Here is a 21,284-nt window from a genome sequence, read left to right on the forward strand (position 1 = left end):
CCTTAGTATTTAGTTGCAAGTTCCGATAAAAAAATACTATATTGAATGTGCGTTGATGAGGAACTAGAGACCTACAACGAGCTGTATTCAAGATGACAACGTTTCAAAACGTTTTTTCTTGTATAAAGACCTACAAATAGCACGTATAATAGTGTGGATTCTTGAACGCACCCCCAAAAAACGAAAGAATAATTTATGTACACTCTTATTATACCTAAGTGGATGTGCATCTTTAGATGTCCCTATGCAAAAGGAGCAGGCTATCATACACAAAGTAGACAGCTTGTGTTTCAACGGAATCAATCAATTTAACATTTGCAATTGTGAGTATGGATTTATTTCAACCAACGCGTAGCTAATGCATTACGAATGGCCTCTCCGCTCCGTGTCTGTACACGATTCTGTTCTCCTGCATCCCTTCGTCACAGAGTCAAGCCGGGGGTCGCTGACAGCTGAGCCGCAATGGTGGAGAAGTCCGACCGGGCACCGCTACTGGACTGGGAGGAGGTTCCTCCCGCAGAGAAACCTGTTCCCACACCAGAAGAGGAGAAGGACGTCAAGGGGCCGAGCCCCGCCAACAGTCGGGCGTTGGGGTGCACTGTGCCGGGGATAGGGTGGAGCACCAGTCCGGGGGGTCCTGGGTCTTTCACATCAGCAGTCTCTAGCATAGACACATCCCTCTCATCCAGGAGCACGGTCCCCACCCCTGCGGAATGGGATGCTCAGTGTCTTGACAAGGATGACCATACCCCGGCCCCAGGACAAGGAGAGGTGCCGCACGATATCATGGTGAAATGGGAGGAAAAGGATCCGATCGTGGCCGTGTTTGTGGTGACATTTGATACAAGATCAGGTGAGTCGAGTCGAGGGACCTCGGTTATTTCTTCGTGCTGTGCTGCTGCCTAGAGAATGGTCACACCTGCATAGTCACACCCTTGTATCAATTTGTAACATCTATAGGCCTATAGCATCCATGCATATAATAATGATTTTATTATTCATTATAGGCATACTGATTATTATTAGCAGAAATTGCATCAGAGAGCTTGGGATGGATTCATTTGAACTAGGCCAGAGAATTGATGACCCCAACCATGGGATGCAATGAGGATGCTCTTGAACACAAAGACCTCTATAGTCTTACTCAGGAACCCCAAAGTCACAGGGGATGTGTGAATTCTCTATGACCACACCCTAAAGGCATCCCCTGTCATTCACCTCGGGAATATCAGAGAGGTATAAGTCATAGTAGGCTAGATATACACATCTATTGATAATGTCTGACCACCGGCTTCACAACCAATGAGTTGTTATGTACGTATTCTTGAGACTGTCTGGGACTATACATTCTAATGAGTGATTAGGAGAGAGAGGGAGTCAGCCTGTGGATTTCACTGCAGATTGAATTACTTTAATCAATGAGGGAATTGACTTAATTGGGTAATGACGGCTTATTCCAAATCGTTTGCGGCCTGTGGTTGGTTGGTTGATCAACATGCAGATTTGCACAGATTTCCACCCCATTTTAGGACAGTTGTTGTGGTAACCATAGCTACAGTATTGCCTAATTTCACTCCCCTTTATGTGTGTGTGCGTGTGTTTACTGTTTAGGTAACATGTTAGAGTGGTGTCTGCCAGGGGACATGAACCTGGAGGGAGTAGAGTTCAAGGCTATGGCCAGCGGCTCCCACAGAGTCTCCAGCGACTTCATGTAAGTACACCCGGCTGCATCTCAATCATATAAACTAGATTCCTTTATTTTGAACCTATCCTGAGTGCATCTCTCAATAGTATAAAGTGGCATCCTTTCTTTGTATTCTCTCCTGGATGCATCTCAGTAGTCTAATAGGCTTGCTGTCCTCGTCTCCTTCATTTAAACTCATTTGAAATCACAGGAACAGCCATGACAATAGGGGAACGCCACCGGTGTCCTATTCTCCTCTGCCCTGTTCTTTCATAGCAAAGCTGATGAAGGAAAGCATACAAGTGAAGGCGAGGAAGACCTTTTAGATTAAACAATTCAATTTTTTTTGTCCTTGGCAGGACAGCAAAACTTTAGATCTGATGGTCAGCAGAGAAAACAGCCAAATGGCAGGGCAGTATGTTCCCTTGGCTTGACTCATGGTTCTTTCTCTGGCCCCCCACAGATACTTCCGTAAGGGCGGGTACTTTGGCCTGGCGTGCTTTGCCAACATGGCGGTGGAGAGTGTGGTGGAGAGGGGGGCAAGAATGAAGTCTGTGGGTATCCTGTCAACCTCTTACACCCTGCTGTACCGATACATGAGCTTCCTGGAACACCAAGTCAGGTAGAACCCATTTAAGTTATGTTATCTATCGATAATATCAATCCTCTCTGTCTTTGTCTCTCTCTTTCTCTTTTTTTGGTTGCTGTTTTTCACACACACTATTTTTTCCCGTCACTCTCTCTATTTCTATCACTGGATCTTTCTTTCTTCTACTCTCTCTTTCACTCCCCCTCTACCCTCTCTCCCCCTCTCCCAATCGTTCTCTGGATCTCTCTTTCTCTGGTTCTTGTACTCTATAGCCCCCATGCTCTCTTTCACTCTCTCTCACTTTCTTTCACTCTCTGTATCCTCTCTCATGTCGGTCTCTCTTTCTTTCTCCTCAAGTCACAGTCGTCTCCCTGGTGTTTATAATTATCTCATGCATTAAACATGGTGTGTGAGAGTCTAGGGGTGTCAGATATCCTGCTCAACAAGATAGGCTGAGTCTGAAAGTGGCACCCTATTCCCTATGTAGTGCACTACTTTTGACAAGAGTCAAAAGTTGTGCTGGCAACCTCTGGTCAAAAGTAGTGTACTAATAGGGAATAGGGTGCCAATTTCAGACTCAGCCTATTTTGTACACAAACCTACTGTAGAGTAAAAAACAGCACTTTCTCTTCCTCGCGCTTCCTCTTTTAGGCACCCATGAGAGTAAATGTGATTCCTATTGATCTGTTCTATTGCATAGTTATCACATGTTATGGTTAAACATTTGCATTTTTGTAGCTGCTTACAGAAGTGTATGAGTTCTCTTAAAGCCTATTTAAACCTCATTGTTGGGATCCAATAAGGTGGTATACCTTATTATAATATGTAATAAATAATCTTATATCTGCAATATGTAACTTTTGGGGCGACCTGACCGAGGACTGAGTTTGGGAAACCCTGGTTTAGATGGTACAATGATTCTCTACACTATACTTGCTTGTTTTGTCACATAAACTGAAATTAGGCGAACTATTAGAATGTTAGCAACCAGGAAATGGTGGAGTGATTTCTGCATAGTGCATCTTTAATATTATAGAAGAATGTATAATAAAAACACAAATAAAAAGGAACATTTTAATTTGCAGTATGTAAACTTAACATGATGAACAGGAATTACATTTACTCACACTAATAAACCACGCCTCCTGAAAATAACCTAAGGATTACATAAAAAAATACCCACCTGCTAGGTCAACCAGCATGAGAGTAAAAATAACCAATTGATAGTTAAATTAACCCATGTTTGGGTAATCCCAATTTGTTGGGCTGTACATGTAACCCAACTGGCTGGGTCAAAATAACCCAACATGTGTTCTGTCCATTATGTAACCAGCTCTCGGTTACCAAATAACCGAAATTGGGTTGTTTGTAGCCCATCAATCAATCAATCAAATGTATTTATAAAGCCCTTCTTACATCAGCTGATATCTCAAAGTGCTGTACAGAAACCCAGCCTAAAACCCCAAACAGCAAGCAATGCAGGTGTAGAAGCACGGTGGCTAGGAAAAACTCCCTAGAAAGGCCAGAACCTAGGAAGAAACCTAGAGAGGAACCAGGCTATGAGGGGTGGCCAGTCCTCTTCTGGCTGTCCCGGGTGGCGATTATAACAGAACATGGCCAAGATGTTCAAATGTTCAGAGATGACCAGCAGGGTCAAATAATAATAATAATCACAGTGGATGTCAAGGGTGCAACATGTCAGCACCTCAGGAGTAAATGTCAGTTGGCTTTTCATAGCCGATCATTCAAAGTATCTTTACCGCTCCTGCTGCCTCTAGAGAGTTGAAAACAGCAGGTCTGGGACAGGTAGCACGTCCGGTGAACAGGAACCCATAGGCAGAACAGTTGAAACTGGAGCAGCAGCATGGCCAGGTGGACTGGGGACAGCAAGGAGTCATCAGGCCAGGTAGTCCTGAGGCATGGTCCTAGGGCTCAGGTCCTCCGAAAGAAAGAAAGAAAGAAAGAAAGAAAGAAAGAAAGAAAGAAAGAAAGAAAGAAAGAAAGAGGGAGGGAGAGAGAATTAGAGAGAACATACTTAAATTCACACAGGACACTGGATAAGACAGGAGAAATACTCACGATATAACAGACTGACCCTAGCCCCCCGACACATAAACTACTGCAGCATAAATACTGGAGGCTGAGACAGGAGGGGTCGGGAGACACTTTGGCCCCATCCGACAATACCCCCGGACAGGGCCAAACAGGCAGGATATAACCCCACCCACTTTGCCAAAGAACAGCCCCCACACCACTAGACGGATATCTTCACCACCATCTTACCATCCTGAGACAAGGCCGAGTATTGCCCACAAAGATCTCCGCCACGGCACAACCCAAGGGGGGGCGCCAACCCAGACAGGAAGATCACGTCAGTGACTCAACCCACTCAAGTGACGCACCCCTCCTAGGGACGGTATGGAAGAGCACCAGTAAGCCAGTGACTCAGCCCCTGTAATAGGGTTAGAGGCAGAGAATCCCAGTGGAGAGAGGGGAACCGGCCAGGCAGAGACAGCAAGGGCGGTTCGTTGCTCCAGAGCCTTTCCGTTCACCTTCACACTCCTGGGCCAGACTACACTCAATCATAGGACCTACTGAAGAGATGAGTCTTCAGTAAAGCCTTAAAGGTTGAGACCGAGTCTGCGTCTCTCACATGGGTAGGCAGACCATTACATAAAAATGGAGCTCTATAGGAGAAATCCCTGCTTCCAGCTGTTTGCTTAGAAATTCTAGGGACAGTTAGGAGGCCTGCATCTTGTGACCGTAGCGTACGTGTAGGTATGTACGGCAGGACCAAATCGGAAAGATAGGTAGGAGCAAGCCCATGTAATGCTTTTTAGGTTAGCAGTAAAACCATGAAATCGGCCCTTGCCTTAACAGGAATCCAAGCCCATCACTTTTTAGTGTGAGTAGCATGCTCATCTGTTGTTTCAAGGACACTACTGTTGCATTGATAGGCCAGGATGAATCCTAACATGAGGCCTACTCTGCATGCATAACTCACATTTTCAGTTGTCAATGTTATACACACAGATTGCCATTTAGATGTCAACCCTTAGTAGAGTTGAAGAGAGAATGCTGACGATGTTAGCATAGCTCGAAGTGGAAGTTGCCCCTAACACCCTCCCGGGTGGCGCAGTGGTCTAGGGCACTGCATCGCAGTGCTAGCTGCGCCACCAGAGTCTCTGGGTTCACGCCCAGGCTCTGTCGCAGCCGGCCGCAACCGGGAGGTCCGTGGGGCGACGCACAATTGGCATAGCGTCGTCCGGGTTAGGGAGGGTTTGGCCGGTAGGGATATCCTTGTCTCAGTATGTAAATGTAATAAAATGTATGCACTCTACTGTAAGTCGCTCTGGATAAGAGCGTCTGCTAAATGACTAAAATGTAAATGTAACAACCGATCTAGGATCAGATTACCCTACTCCCAATCCTAATTTATCATTAGGGGGGATGGAAACAACTGTTCCTGTATCAGTGTTTAGGAGCAACTTCTACCTACTCTGTTATTATAGGGTGACAAGGAGAGACCCCACTATGGTAATATTCCCCCAGACACAATAACAGACCCATTCCCAGACAGATACACAATGGCTTTACATTAGATAGCTATAAATGAGCCCAAATCTTACATTACCACTGGTTCGGTTAATTTTGGGTTAAATGGACCATGTTTTGGGATGAACCCTTCAGAGGTGATATTAGAACCCCCTGATGTGAATCTCTATCTCAGTCTCATTCTTACGTTCTGCCTGTCTTTTCCTGTCCATCTCAGGCCCTTGCTCGAATATAATTACCTGCATGCATTCTGCTTACATTGCCTGTATGACTTTCAATTTGTGTGTGTGCGTACATGTGTGTGTGTCTGATCCAGGCTCCAGTTGAAAACTCCTGGCCAGTACTCTCCTCTGGAGGCGTTCTTTGAGGATAAGAGATCAGTGCTGCCCCCCGATGGGGAGAGTGTGGTTACTGCATGTCCTGGCAGTGCCTGTGGAGCAGCACTCAACCACTGTATGCACCCTGAGATGAAGGTGAGAGGTTGTGGTTTACTATTACGGGAATATGAAATGGTATTTCAGGTGATAGGAGTCTGTGTGTGTGTTATTGTGCTGCTAGTATTGATGGTGGTGATGATGATGATGATGATGATGATGACGATGACAGTAGCTCTCCTCCTCCCTCCAGATCACCCACCCAGCTGGCTGCATGTCTCAGTTCATCCAGTTCTTTGGGGAGCAGATCATGGTCCTGTGGAAGTTAGCTCTGCTGAGGAGACGTATCCTCATCTTCTCTCCTCCACCTGTAGGCGTGGTCTGTTATAGAGGTGAGGGGGAGCACTAACACACTATGCACAGACACACACACTGATACGGATGCAAGCACAGACACAGACACACACACTGATACGGACACAGACACAGACACAGACACACACACTGATACGGACGCAAGCACAGACACACACACTGATACGGATGCAAGCACAGACACAGACACAGACGCACACACTGATATGGACGCAAGCACAGACACAGACACACACACTGATACGGACGCAAGCACAGACACAGACACACACACTGATACGGACGCAAGCACAGACACACACACTGATACGGATGCAAGCACAGACACAGACACAGACGCACACACTGATATGGACGCAAGCACAGACACAGACACACACACTGATACGGACACAAGCACAGACACACACACTGATACGGACGCAAGCACAGACACAGACACACACTGATACGGACGCAAGCACAGACACACACACTGATACGGACGCAAGCACAGACACACACACAGACACACACAGTAACTTCTCAGTTGTGTTTGTTTTCTTCGCGCTCAAAAGAACACAATGCTACTCACCTATGTACTCTTAAACATACACTTTTATATACATTTTCATTAACTTTCTCTATTTCCTGTCCTCCCTAGTGTACTGCTGCTGTTGCCTGGCCAACGTGTCCATCCCGGGGGTGGGCGTGGCCGTGCCAGAGTTCCGCCCCTTCTTCTATGTCAACGTGGCAGACATCGATACCCTGGATACGGAACTGTCCTACGTAGCATGTGAGTGTCTGGAGTCATGGAATAGGGCATTTTCATAGTTTTCAACTTCCCCTTTAATTCATCTGCACTGATCTGAAATGTGAAGATGGGTGAAAGCAATATGGTGGATGCATTGTAGGGTTTTGTTATCACTTCTACAACCAGTCTATTTCTTTCACATCTATGAGAGACAGAGCGGAATACACTTGAGACTTTTTACCCTCATTACAATAAACCTGAGGGGCTTGTGTGTGTAGGCACCACAGAGAAGATCTTTGAGGAGAAGCGTGACCTGTATGACGTCTATGTGGATAACCAGAATGTGAGGACGACCAGAGAGAGTCTGAAGCCTTTACTGCGTCTCAACACTGCAGACCGAGAGAAGTACCGCAAACTCACTGAACAGAGGTACAGTACAGTCTGCAAAACAACCTGAGGAGGAGAATGTTGTTAATGTTATCCTCTTGTAGTCGATACAGAGGATATAAGTGATGATAATAATGACAGCATTGTGTTTCCAGGCAGATGCTGTTATATTCTCAGGAGGAGAATGGAGACTGTGTGTCCAGTGAAGAGGACCACTTCATTCTGTCAGTATATTACACCAGGACCCAGTCTACAACTGGCGTTATAAAGAACTCTTCAAAATTGAATTATTATTATTATTTTTTTACATTTAAGCAGTTTATTTCTACATATAAACTAAATACAAATGTCCATGAAAACATTGTTTAAAAAAAAAAGTATTTCTTAATTTTTAAGTTACTTTTCCTTACCATTGTAGGTTTTTCCTGGAGCAGAATAACCGTATCTTCCAGACGCTGAGTGAGGTGGCAGGGAGCCCTGAGCCCATCCTAACCCAGGAGAGTGTGAGGGCCATGGGGCTAGACCCTCACGGAGACAGGCTCTTCCTGCTCCACCTGCTGGAGACATACGGCTATGACAGCCTCCTGGTCACCGATCACCCTTGCTGCAGCTGAGGCCTGGGTGGCACTCTGACTGACATACAGGGTCCTACACACCTAGACACACAGACTCAATACAGACAGTCTGGAGTCTGGACTATGAGAGGTCAGAATACTTTGGCAAGGCTGAGACCTGAGCCTGTATTCATAAAGCGTCTCAGTAGTGCTGATCTCAGATCCGTTTATTCTTTTAGAGCTCATTACATGGACAGGGGGGACCTGATCCTAGATCAGCATTCCTACTCAGATGCTTTATGAATACGGGAGACTCTCAGGCCAAAAAAGCAAATGAATGGAGAGAGCCACTGAACCAGAAAAGACTAATGGAATTTGGTTCTTGGCACTGTCCTGTGACATTCATGGATGCTCAGTCTGGATTGTTAACCATCGCCTTCCTGCCGGTCAATAAAATGTACAGTACAGAGGAATGTCATTCATGTCTATCCCCAACCCTCTTTTTCTGGAGGAGTGGAGCCAACCAGAAACATCCTGGAACTCTGGAGATTCGGTGCCTATGAGCAGAACTTACCAAGGAAGTCATGCTTAGGTTTCCTTATGTTTTCAAATGGGGAGTCAAATCTAAAGTCTGTGGTAATGTCCTCAAACTGAGGGAGGATTTGTCACTTCTCTTAATAGGAAATCTATGTTTTTGAGAGAAGAAATCACCAAGCTTTTGTCTGTAAATAGATAGGGATCTGTAGAATGTGTTTTATTATAAAATGATCCCATTAAGTCACTGGTAAGCCCAGAACCTCTGTGGTCAGCATTGTATAGAAATGGCCATCAACACCATCCATAATCATGATACTACGGATATGATACTAAGGGCCCGATTCAATCCGTAGCGCTGAAGATCCACGCTACAGTGCGATATACATTTAAAGGCAACGTTTACGCGTTCGCGGAGACTGCATTCAGAGTAAACGCTGCATATGTCAGCTCATTGGGAAATCCCCTTTACAGTTCAGTCGCGCAACTTCCGTGATACGGACTGAATCGAGCCCTAAGTACACAATACTAGTTCACATGTGGATTTGGTTTCTGGTGAAAGAGGGGTCTGGACTCACCAGCACACTTTCTTATGACGTCCAACATAGAAATGTAACAACTTTATATGACTTTAAAAATGTACCTTTAATCACAGCTGTTTGACCAAGAGGTTTTGGGCTCAAATCTAAACGTATGCTTTTGTGTGTTTCCGCAGTTCTCTATGTCAAATACACAAAGAGTGAAAAATGTGAATTAGCTGGTGGCTCAATGGTTAAATCCCATCCTTCAGACCAAGAGGTTGCAAGTTCGAACCTAATTTCCTATATTGCGTACGTTTCAGCAACTCGATGTCAAACATACAGAGTATGGTATCAAATGTGATGAAGGTGGTGGTGCAATAGTTCAATTACTGCCTTGAGACCAAGAGGTTCTAGCTTCAAACCTCATCTACTTAGCTTTTGTGTACATTTCCGCGACTTTAATTGTCAAACATACAATGTGATGGTGGTGTAGTGGTTCTATCTCTACCTCAACACTTAGAGGTTGTGGGTTCAAAACAACATTCTTCTGCTTTTGTGTGTGTTTCCGCAACTCTCGATGTCAAACATACGAAGAGAATGGTAAAAACTACTGTCTCCATTTCTGTTGAGGTTTAAATTGTTTTTGGTTTGCGCCTCCGCAATTGTGACTGTCAGAAATACAAAGAAAAGCAGATCTACAGTAATGGACCAGTGGAGGCTGGTGAGGGGAGGACGGCTCATAATAATGGAGTTAATGGAATGGTATCAAACACATGGAAACTATGTGTTTGATACCATTCCATTTATTCCGCTCCAGCCATTACCACAAGCCCATCCTCCCCAATTTAAGGTTCCACCAACCTCCTGTGATGGAGACACTTTACATCAGTGATGGTAAACTGTGAATGACTGAGGGTGGCAGGTAGCCTAGCGGTTATGAGCGTTGGACCAGTAACCGAATGGTCGCTGGTTTGAAGCCCAATACCGAATAGGTGAAAAATCTGTCAATGTGCCCTTGAGCAAGGCACTTAACTCTAATTGCTCCTGTAAATCGTTCTGAATAAGAGCGTCTGCTAAATTACAAAAAATGTTTAAATAAAAATGTAAACAAAAGAATTGTCTGGCTTTAAAAAAAAAATGATGCTCTTTATTGATTCATCAGAACTGTTCACATCAGAAATCATTACATAAGTTACGGTGCTCCCTTCACATAGGGAAGAGCAGGAAGCCACTGAAGGTGTAGTTATTAGAATGATCAAAGAGCCTCCTGCCTGAAGGGAGACACATGTAGATCACATCCCCCTCCTCCAGCTCTAGAGTCAATGCATTAGACCTGTACCGAAGATCTCCATGGGTACCATATTAGTGATTTAACAGAACTCTCTTGTCATTGTGGTAAAGATATACACACATGAATGCGATGTGAGGTAATCCATGGCAGTGAATCTGATGTAGTAGACTCCTCTCACTGGTGCTGTGAAGATACCTGCATCAGAGGAAGGAGGGATCAGCCCTGTTAATACCTGGTTCTAACATGCAGCCTTTGTCCTGATGTTGTCCACATTCTGATTGTGCCCACATTTTAAATGACGCAGTGTGATCAGATCTTAAAAGTGTAAAAAGACAAGATGAGGGCACATGTTAACAGCAGGTATAAACAGGGCTAGAGAAACTGTTGGTAATGCTGGACTAGCTGGATTCAGTGTGTGTTGATTTGTGTGGTTAGTAGGCTACCTGTAGTTGGTTTGCAGGCCGTGCTGATGTTGGTGACGACTTTGCTGTAGAAGTCTGGTGTCAGTATTGACACTGATTATTGAAAGATAAATAAAGCCCATGAAAGACAACATTATTCTGCTAAAACGTTCACCAACAGCCCCCCAACCACCTTCTCGGGTTACAAACAAGTGCAGATGCAGCACTTCTGACTGGAAAACAACACTCCTTTTCTGTATCGGTTTTACCTGCGTTCTCTCTCTTCAGCTCCACCCCGCCTCTCACTGACACTCGGCCTGGCTTCCAAAACTGTGATTACAGGAAAGGACACATTAGTAAACTTAACATTTGTTAAACCTACCTTACCTTAACCTTAATGTTTTTTTTTTTTACAAAGTTTGATTACCTGTGTTGCTACTCACTGGATGTCACGATGGCCTCCAGGGCTAAAATAATATGAAAGGAAACACATGAGAAATAGGCATAAAATAAACTGCCTACAAAAAATAAAAAATTACAATTTTGATCAACACATGAGAAACAGTAGTTGGCCAAATGACTTCAAACTGCATTCTCTCTCCAGCTCCTCCACCTCCTCCTGACTGGCTTTCAGTATGGCACTCATGGCTGCAATTATGGTCAGAAATTCTCAAAATCTTTTGGGGCTCTATTCAATCCGTGTCGCAGAAGTTCAGCGTTACAGCGTGATTGAAAAGCAACATTCTCGCGTTAGCGGAGACTGCATTCTGTCCACTTATCTACACACATACAAAATGTAGTTAGGCACTGCAGGAGAAATGTAACATGTTTTTTTCAGCATGACAATGCCCCTGTGCACAAAGCGAGGTATATACAGGAATGGTTTGTCGAGATCGGTGTGGAAGAACTTGACTGGCCTGCACAGAGCCCTGACCTCAACCCCATTGAACACCTTTGGGATATATTGGAACGCTGACTGCGAGCCAGGTTTTATCGCCCAACGTCAGTGCCCGACCAAACTAATGCTTGTGTAGCTGAATGGAAACAAGTACTCGCAGAAATTTTCCAACATCTAGTGGAAAGCCTTCCCAGAAGAGTGGAGGCTGTTATAACAGCAAAAGGGGGGACCAACTCCATATTAAACGCCCATGATTCGGAATGAGATGTTCAACAAGCAGGTGTCCACATACTTTTGGTCATGTAGTGTATATAGTGGAAGGTCTCCATAAAACGTGTAGAACTTCTCCAAAGGAATATATTTACTTAAAGACATGCTCCTGTACTTTGGTGAAAGTATTTTTTAAACCTCCCACTTTGGGCTGAATGTGTTCATACATGCATAATCTATGAGAATAATTACTTTTTTACATCAATTAGCCACGAAATCCCTAGATTGAAAGCGACTTTTCTTGAAGCTGTGCTGCACCACTTCCCTACATTTCCCCCCACGTGGGCCAGCCTCCTGGCAATTCAAGTTCTAGCCAATGAGCTTCAGCCTCTCGTATCTGAGCGAGAGCTAGCAAGAGGCCTGCCCAGCGTTATCCAATGATGTTGCAGGGCGGACCCAACGGCTCAGTGGCCACAGCAGAGAAAGGTTGCAGCCTATTATTATAAGCCGGCGGGGCACCGGTCTATGGATCCTTACATCATTGTGTGAAAGCGGGGAGAGAGGAGCGCCCTTCTCAAATGGAACAGTAATCTGCGCGCTCTGTCATTTTGTCAACAAGGCAGCATGGTGCATCTTCCAGAAAAATCTCTCTTTTCCATAAAGTAAAATGTTAGAATTTTCAAAAAATGTCTCATTGGGAAGACAGAAGTATTTTTATCAAAAGCAATCCCTTTTGCATGGGAAAAGACAGAATCCTAGTAATTACATACGCATGTTTAATTATGTCAGTTTTGTTTTGAGCAGACTTGGCAGTGGACTTTGAAAGGGGCACCTGGTTCAAACCCAGGAGGCAGCCCGGTTCCAAATTGAAGGCAATCAACTTCCAGCTGATGCAAAACACACCTACACAGGTGGGATTAATCGAGAGAGCAATGACGTGGTCCACATATCTGCATGTAGTACGCACTTTTCGGGGACCTTTGTTGGGTTGTGAGTGCTACTTTCGGAACTACTGGGAAAAAAGTATACAAAAGTATAGGAGAATCTCTTTAATAACACATACTGCTAGCATAAGAAACTTAGCTGATAAGTTTCAAACTTTTATTTTCTAGTTCAAATGAACACCTTGCTTCTCTTTTAAACAAGTTTAACTTTATTTTTTCAAAAGGTAAATCATTTCAAATACAAACTATAAGGTTAATTAATTTTCTTATTCAGATAGGGATAGGCAGAACACATTGCTTCTCTCGAGTTTTTACACAAATTCATCTCATTGCCAACCCATTACGGTATACAGAGAGCTCCAAAAATATTAGGACAGTGACATTTTTGTTTATTTGGGCTCTGTACTCTAGCACTTTAGATTTGAAATTATACAATGACGGTGGGGTTAAAGTGTAGACTGTCAACTTTGAGGGTATTTTCATCCAACATTTAGAAATTGCAGTACCTTTTGTACATAGTCCTCCCCATTTTAGGGGACCAAAAGAATTGGGAAAAAATTAACTTATGTGTATTAAAGTAGTAAAAGTTCCAGAATCATGGTAGCATCCACATTAATGTAGAAGTGTTTAGAAACATATTCTTATTTACAATACAAGTGACTCCAAAATTACACAAGATATTATTTACCATACATTTCTATTGGGCACAAAATAATCTGAAACAACCAAAACAAACAGCAAATGCATCCAACAAGTTTGTAGAGTCACAAGCTTGATGTAATCATTGCATGCTAGGAATATGGGACCAAATGCTTTGTACTACTCTAATATCCATATAAGTGAATTTGTCCCAATAGATGGGTCCCCTAACATGGGGGGACTATGTACAAAACGTGCTGTAATTTATAAACAGGTCACCCGATATGGATGAAAATACCCTTTTATTAAAGCAGATAGTCTGCACTTTAACCTCAGTCATTGTATCATTTCAGATATGTCACTATCCCAATACTTTTGGAGCTCACTGCATCTCATTAAGGCCTTAACACTGAACACAAACACTGAGGCTGTTTGAGCGTGCGTCCTCGCTGTCATTGACAACCATCCCGTTTCTATTGGCGACACTCCCGTAACCATTATCAGTGACACTTTCGTTGCCATTGATGACCGTCCCCTTGCCATTGCCAACCATGGCGTTGTCATTAACCACCATCCCATTTTCATTGACAACACCAGTCACCTGTCCCCTGCAAGGGGACCCTAGACAAGGCCTTCACATCCTGGGGAAAGGGTAGGGATGGAAATGGGGAGGTGGGGTGTGGAACCTCTAGAATGCCCCCCCTCCATGCCCTCTCCCCTCTCCTCTCTGTTGGCCCGGAGGGTCAGGGCGGCGTGGCAGTCTAGACACACCTTGTTCACCTTGTTGCCATCGTACTCCAGAGTTACTTTGTTGTCTGAACACCTCCAACACACCACCTGACAGACAGGTGGACACACAGGAAGTCATGGTCATATCAGTCTGGTTATGTTAGAAAGAATGGAAGTACAACACTGAACGTGAATGCCATTTCAACTAATCATAACCTCACCCCAGCCTTAGGTAAAGTGAATGTGAAGTGTGCGTTGTGTGTGTGTATCCATGTGTGTACGTGTGTGTTAACTCACACAGCCACAGGCTCTGCAGTGGTGTCTCCATCGGGTGAGGGCGTTGAAGGGTTCGCTACACTTCATACACATGGTCACCTCATTGTCCCTGATCCATCGAGGGGCACGCCGACCCAGCTCCTCCATCTGTTCACGCACACAGGAACAAAGACCAACGCTCAAAATCAGTTCAATCTCGCCATGTTGTTTTACCACCCGTACATGCAAGAGGATCTCAAATGAGTTGTTTCTCCTTCCCTTTTGCTAAATGATCAGTTCCCCTCCACACCCATTTGCCTGTGATTTATCCCTCTATATTAATACAGGGAGCATACCGTACAGATGGAGAAACACACACAAAATAATGGAAGAAAACATTCTATCGGTCTCTGTTTTGCACAAAAATAAGGGATCCTTACAGATACCTCTACTTCTTTAGAAGCTGACACAAAAGTCTCATTCTTCTGCAGGAAAACATCAATAGTGTCCTGGAAAGCCTGAAAGTACAAGGCACGTCAGATCATGTGTACTCTCTCTATATACTCATCATGTGCTATTGGTCATTTAAACGGGTTTCAAAATATGACAAAGCACTGTTACCTTTATCCAGTCCTCTTTGTCTTGTTCAGAGCTGGAAAGACAAAGCCACATGTTAACATTTATACAAAATCTATACATCCATCCAAGACCTTCAGGCGAGTTATATTAGTGAAACCCACCCCTCTCCTCACCTGGCCTGTAGGTCCAGGGTCCTCTCCAGGGTCCTCTCCTTGCCAGACACCTGGAAGGTGTGGTAGTGGTGTTCGTTGGTGGTGCGCTGCACCGTCATGCCCTCCACGTCAATCCGTGCCCGCACGGTGAACCGATGCCCCGCCAGGCTGAACCGAGGAGCGCAGCACAGCAGCATGTTGTTGAACTGGATGGACAGCAGGGGGAGGGAGAGGCAAGAAAGACATGAGGGTTTTAAGTATGAGCCACAAGAGTCTCCTGAATGACCCGTTAATGCAGGAGTGTCAAACTCATTCCACGGAGGGCCGAGTGTCTGCGGGTTTTCGTTTTTTCCTTTCAATTGAGACCTAGACAACCAGGTGAGGGAGTTCCTTACTAATTAGTGACCTTAATTCATCAAGTACAAGGGTGGAGTTTGACACGTGTGGGTTATATGGATGGATGTTCAGTGGTTCCTAGTCAGTGAAGTGCAAGATTCTGACAAAATAGAGATGATTTCATTTCACATTATACATAGCAGAAAATCATGTCTGTTCTACATTATACATTTCTATAGCAACATTGTGTAATGTTGCGTCCTCATAAACTCCATAAGGTCTCCATTGGGAAAGAGGTGGTCTGACTTCAATGGGACTTGCTGGTAAAATAAAGGTTAAAATATTGTGAGCTGGTCTAACCAGGAAGAGGTGTCTCTCCATGGCGGAGTTCCTGGCAGCCAGCATCAGGATGTGTCCCTCCCTGATGAACTCATTGGAGGGATTCATCACGTCCTCCTCCCCCAACATCTCGTAGATCTCCAGCATCTTCTTCAGGTTCTCCTAGAGGACAACACGGCAGAACAGAGGATGTTAGACAACAAAGCAGATCACAAACTTCTGTCCCAACCGATAGCAAAATAACAAAGTACAGATGGTAACAGTGGTTCACAGTAGTAACCTCTATGCCTAAAGAGAAATGGTCTCTAGATATACTGTACTGACAATTGCTATCTGCAGTAAGTAGAGGATTGGCATATTAGTTCTGCACGTACTGATTGGCGGATGGCGCTGTTGGAGTGTGTTGCTGCCATGGAGATGTCCTGCAGAGACTCTGAAGGCAGACAAAGAGATCAACACCTTATTTTTTTAGAAAAGAAAAACCACAACACCCCTAAACCACAAAACCTAATTTATAATCGTTTCTGTGAAAGTTACTACAAGCTTGAGTAAAAGTGATGACACTGCGTGAGTCTTAGCTAGTAATGAGGACTACCTGAACTCTGCTACAGTAAAAGTGAGGCCGGCCTTTGTGGATCTACTGTATGTTGGACTATGTCTATGCTACAGTAAAAGTGAGGCCAGCCTTTGTGGATCTACTGTATGTTGGACTATGTCTATGCTACAGTAAGGAAGGTGTCAACTCACTCTCTGCATGGCTGTGGTCCGAGTCGTCATTAGGCAGTCTCTTGAGGTAGTCTCTCAGCAGCATCTCATAACGAGGTAGTCTCTGGACCGGCTCCAACATGTGGTGCTGCAGGGTCAGACTACCACACACCTCCTGACTCTGGAAGATAACAGAAAATCAACAACAGGGCAAGATTGACTAAATGTTTCCACCACTGCAAAGTTAGCACCTATTGATTTTCATTAGGTTAATGGTGAACTGAAGATTAAGAGAATGAATAAGATATTCATCACTACTCTGGACAGTTCTGACTTAGAATATGTGGACAACTATAAATACCTAGGTATCTTGCTAGACTGTAAACTCTCCTTCCAGACTCATATTAAGCATCTCCAATCCAAAGTTAAATCTAGAACCGGCTTCCTATTTCGCAACAAAGCCTCCTTCACTCATGCTGCCAAACATGCCCTCGTAAAACTGACTCTCCTACCGATCCTTGACTTCGGCAATGTCATTTACAAAATAGCCTCCAACACTTTACTCAGCAAATTGGATGCAGTCTATCACAGTGCCATCCGCTTTGTCACCAAAGCCCCATATACTACCCACCACTGCGACCTGTATGCTCTCGTTGGCTGGTCCTTGCTACATATTCGTCGCCAAACCCACTGGCTCCAGGTCATCTATAAGCCTTTGCTAGGTAAAGCTCCACCTTATCTCAACTCACTGGTGACCATAGCAACACCCAACCGTAGCACGCGCTCAAGCAGGTATATTTCACTGGTCATCCCCAAAGCCAACACCTCCTTTGGCCGCCTTTCCTTCCAGTTCTCTGCTGCCAATGACTGGAACGAATTGCAAAAATCACTGAAGTTGGAGACATATCTCCCTCACTAACTTTAAGCATCAGCTGTCAGAGCAGCTTACCGATCATTTGACCTGTACACAGCCCACCTGTAAATAGCCCACCCAACTAACTTGAAATTACTTCGCCACTATGGCCTATTTATTGCCTTATCTCCCTTATCTTACTACATTTGCACACACTGTATATAGATTTTTCTATTGTGTTATTGACTGTACGTTTGTTTATCCCATGTGTAACTCTGTTGTTTGTGTCGCACTCCTTTGCTTTATCTTGGCCAGGTTGCAGTTGTAAATGAGAACGTGTTCTCAACTGGCCTACCTGGTTAAATAAAGGTGTTTTTTTGTTGTTTTTTTAATAAAAAATTCAGGTAAAGTGTTTACTCTGTGTCCCTGCCCAGCCACCGTACCTGTATATCCTGTATGACGTTTCTGAATGGTGCGGACCTCTCCGTCCAGATTCTAAGCAGCTCCATGGCTTGATCGAAGCTCATCACGTACTCAGCATACATCCTGAGGAAGGGAGCATGCTGCTGCATGACATCACCCAGACGAGGGCTCACAGACCTGTGGGGTCAAGGGTCGGAGGTCAAAGTTCAAAAAATGATTATTTAATCAGTTTAGATATGCTAGCGAATTTAATGTAGGAATTTTAAACTACTGTGGTCTTTGTGAGGCTGGATGAATTACATAAAATATAACCATATTTTTAATTGAATAAAAAGGTTCCAATCCAATCATGTCCTTCAGTCCCATTATAGAGACGTACTTCAATTGCAACATCATCTATTTGGGTTGTCTCACCATTGGCCCATGTGCGTCTCCAGGTCTGGCAGTAGGAACTGGCAGTGGAAGGTGTGGATGGAGGAGATGTTGGAGAAGATGGTCCTCACCACATCTACAGGGAACAAGCCTTTACCGGCCTCCTCAGTCAGCCGAGCACAGAACACCTGCACCCGCACACACGTGTTAAAACACTGCTAATCAATACATACTGACCAAATCATGTGGCGATAACTACAATGGATGAACAGAAACAGTGAAGTTGACAGTGACACACTGACCTGGTCTAGTAGGTGAAGGCGAGCAACATAGGCTCTCTCTGTGAGTAGAAGCTCGTTGGCAATCTTATACAGCTTCTGTTCAGTGGAGTCCTGCACCCTCACCTCACTCCCTCTCTCCATCTTCTTCTCATCTGTAGAGCTCTCCTGAAGCATGGCCTCCTCCGTCCCAGTCGCAGCTCTGTGAGAGGGGGACAGTTCCACGTTGAGCCCTGTATCCACCTTCCTTCCGCCTCCTACATGGCCGTTGACCAGTACAGCGTCCCACATCAGGTCCAAACAGTTCATATTTATGGGAGAGATTTCCCTCGCTCTGCCCTCCCTACAGGCCACTACTTCTGCCCTGTCTGGACTGTGAGCATTCAGTCCTGTGTGTGAGCTGTCGGTAGACCCACTGTCTGGGTCTCTAGGCTGGTCCAGGCTTATAGAGGTGGTGGTATGTGTTGGGCTGCTGTTAGCTGATCTGAGCACAGACTGGTTTTCCTCAAGGTGAATGAGGTCAGGCAGGCTGCAGGGTGATCCTGCAATCAGTCTGTCTCTTTATCCTGGCTCCAGGGCTTCTCAGCTGGTTCAACCTGGATCCCGCTCCCTTCCCTAGGGACTGAGATCCTAGTCCCCCCTGTATGGAGCTCTTTCCTGGGCTGTGGATTCCTAGTCCCTTTCTTGGGCTCTGGGTCCCTGGTGGTACCCCCTTCACCGGTCTGTGGCTAGGCCTGGTCCCAGGACACTTTCCTGGGCTGTGGACTGCTATCCCCCTCCCTTGGGGTCCTGATCCCTTCCCTGTGAGTAGAGCTCCTCCTGGCCCCTTGACAGGGCTCTTCCCAGGGCTCTGGAGATGAGCAGGTTGAGGAGACACTGCAGACAAGGAGGGAGGAGGGTGAAGTTGAGTAAGGGATCTATCCTAGCCTGGTTCCAGAACAAAAATATAAACGCAACATGTAAAGTGTTAGTCCCATGTTTCATGAGCTGAAATAAAACAAATCCCAGAAATGCTCCATACGCACAAAAAGCTGAGGAGTATTTCTGTGCGAAAAAAACTCATTCTGATTGGCTGGGTCTGGCTCCCCAGTGGGTGGGCCTGTGCCCTCCCAGGTCCAGCCATTCCTGCACCCCTGCCCAGTGATGTGAAATCCATAGTTTAGGGACTAATTTATTGATTTCAATTGACTGATTACTTTACATGAACTGTAACTCAGCAAATATTTGAAATTGTTGCATGTTGCGTTTATATTTGTGCTGTCTTGTTAACTCCTATTGGCATGATAATGACCATAGAAGTTGTCAAAACAGCACAAAAAGATTTAGGACCAGGCTACATTTATCTTGGAGTGCACGTTAAACCACACTCCTTTCAGTCCCTGCACTGTGCTTTGAGTGGGGATTTCTTGACAGGGCTCTTTCCATTGACCTCCTCTCTATGAGGTAATGATGCTCCCACAGATACAGTACTATACACATGTACTGCTGCTCAGTTCTGAGGGAGAGCGAGAGACTGGACACCTACCAGTGACATACAGTAAGGGTACGAGGAAGTTAACCTAGTTTGAACAGTCCATCCTCTGATGGCATACTTACAAAATCAATCTGTAATCGACACCCCTGTGACATTGGTTGGAGGGGCAATCTGTGTTTGCTACATCCATTTCTGGACTTTGAGATTGGTGAAATGTACCCATTGATTCTTGAATAGTGTAACTTGTAGATGACTCAATAGCTTGGTTCAACCGTCTTACCCCGACGGAACGCAAAATGTAAGCGTGTTTTGCCCTGTTGTTTGTGAACAACGTACTTGTAAACATAACACTATAGCCTCAAATGGTTAAAACTATAGTTTTGGTCTAGTGGATGCTCAGTCTTTGCATCCATAGCGGGGTCTATGAATGTGAGTGGTTGAATTTCTCCACCCCTATTTTTCAGCTGTTTACGGGAACATTAGCGGGGTGGCTGATTTGTGTTTTGGTTAATTATATTGTTTAAATTGTGTTGATTAATGAGTGAATTGTCTGTAAAACTGAATAAACAGTAAAAAAAAGTGTTTGGGCAGGAAAATGGTCTGTCAACTTGTTACAGTATTCATAGGGTGTACCTCACTACTAGATCGTTCTCTACTCCAAATGTGGTGCCTCGGAATTCCTTTGTAAATGAAGCGGCCCCATTTTTTATTACGATAAGAGGACATTGTTCTTTCACTGAAGTCGTTAGCTCGCTTATTCTACGAGTTTCCAATGCTTTCAGGAGTTTCCCCAATGATGTCAGGAGAAAGGAAAGACTAACAACTGCATTCCTGGACAAAAACGATGCCAAGCTCACTGATATTATTAACAACGCCAGGAATCAGAGTGAAACAGAGCCAAATTCCCCACGTATTGCCGAGATGGTGTTTCTCCCGGTCACCTGACTGCTTTTCATTCTCACTTCTCTCAACGTGTTAACCATTTCTAGTCATTCTTACGTCACTGGAAAGATAATAGGCTACATGTTTTAACCAACAGACTGCAGTCGGTGTCTACTGAGGAGGAGAGGACGACAAAAGTGACAGTTTGTTGTTTTGAA

At 44.7% G+C, this 21,284-nt stretch overlaps 2 protein-coding genes across 2 annotated transcripts; one reads left to right on the forward strand and one right to left on the reverse strand.

Moving 5' to 3' along the window:
- Positions 1-168: 168 nt before the first annotated feature.
- LOC120032333 (DENN domain-containing protein 11-like) lies at positions 169-10,084 on the forward strand. The gene is made up of 10 exons (XM_038978381.1): positions 169-323; positions 429-853; positions 1,612-1,711; positions 2,148-2,306; positions 6,145-6,301; positions 6,456-6,594; positions 7,221-7,352; positions 7,589-7,739; positions 7,853-7,921; positions 8,116-10,084. The coding sequence occupies exons 2-10, from the start codon at positions 463-465 to the stop codon at positions 8,309-8,311; spliced, it is 1,494 nt and encodes a 497-aa protein (XP_038834309.1). The 5' UTR covers positions 169-323; positions 429-462; the 3' UTR covers positions 8,312-10,084.
- A 4,226-nt stretch (positions 10,085-14,310) lies between these two features.
- On the reverse strand, positions 14,311-19,019 carry LOC120031835 (FYVE, RhoGEF and PH domain-containing protein 4-like). Its single transcript, XM_038977654.1, has 11 exons — positions 18,735-19,019; positions 18,475-18,620; positions 18,081-18,237; positions 16,827-16,965; positions 16,454-16,512; positions 16,101-16,241; positions 15,426-15,610; positions 15,295-15,325; positions 15,114-15,191; positions 14,716-14,841; positions 14,311-14,526 (listed from the first exon to the last, which is right to left on the reverse strand). Exons 1-11 carry the CDS (start codon positions 19,017-19,019, stop codon positions 14,311-14,313), a joined length of 1,563 nt encoding a protein of 520 aa, XP_038833582.1.
- Between the last annotated feature and the right edge of the window lie 2,265 nt (positions 19,020-21,284).

The sequence above is a fragment of the Salvelinus namaycush genome, chromosome 38 (genome assembly GCF_016432855.1).
Source record: "Salvelinus namaycush isolate Seneca chromosome 38, SaNama_1.0, whole genome shotgun sequence".
Taxonomy (NCBI): Eukaryota; Metazoa; Chordata; class Actinopteri; order Salmoniformes; family Salmonidae; genus Salvelinus; species Salvelinus namaycush.

Bases quoted from the DNA above. Each gene is read 5' to 3' on its own strand.
- LOC120032333 (XM_038978381.1), top strand. From the start codon at position 463: ATGGTGGAGAAGTCCGACCGGGCACCGCTACTGGACTGGGAGGAGGTT. The intron at 7,353-7,588 runs GTGAGTGTCTGG...TTGTGTGTGTAG, and splicing joins GGAACTGTCCTACGTAGCAT to GCACCACAGAGAAGATCTTT. The intron at 7,740-7,852 runs GTACAGTACAGT...TTGTGTTTCCAG, and splicing joins CGCAAACTCACTGAACAGAG to GCAGATGCTGTTATATTCTC.
- LOC120031835 (XM_038977654.1), bottom strand. From the start codon at position 19,019: ATGAACTGTTTGGACCTGATGTGGGACGCTGTACTGGTCAACGGCCAT. The intron at 18,238-18,474 runs GTGAGACAACCC...TTGACCCCACAG, and splicing joins GAGACGCACATGGGCCAATG to GTCTGTGAGCCCTCGTCTGG. The intron at 15,611-16,100 runs GTTAGACCAGCT...CTGTCCATCCAG, and splicing joins TGGAGAGACACCTCTTCCTG to TTCAACAACATGCTGCTGTG.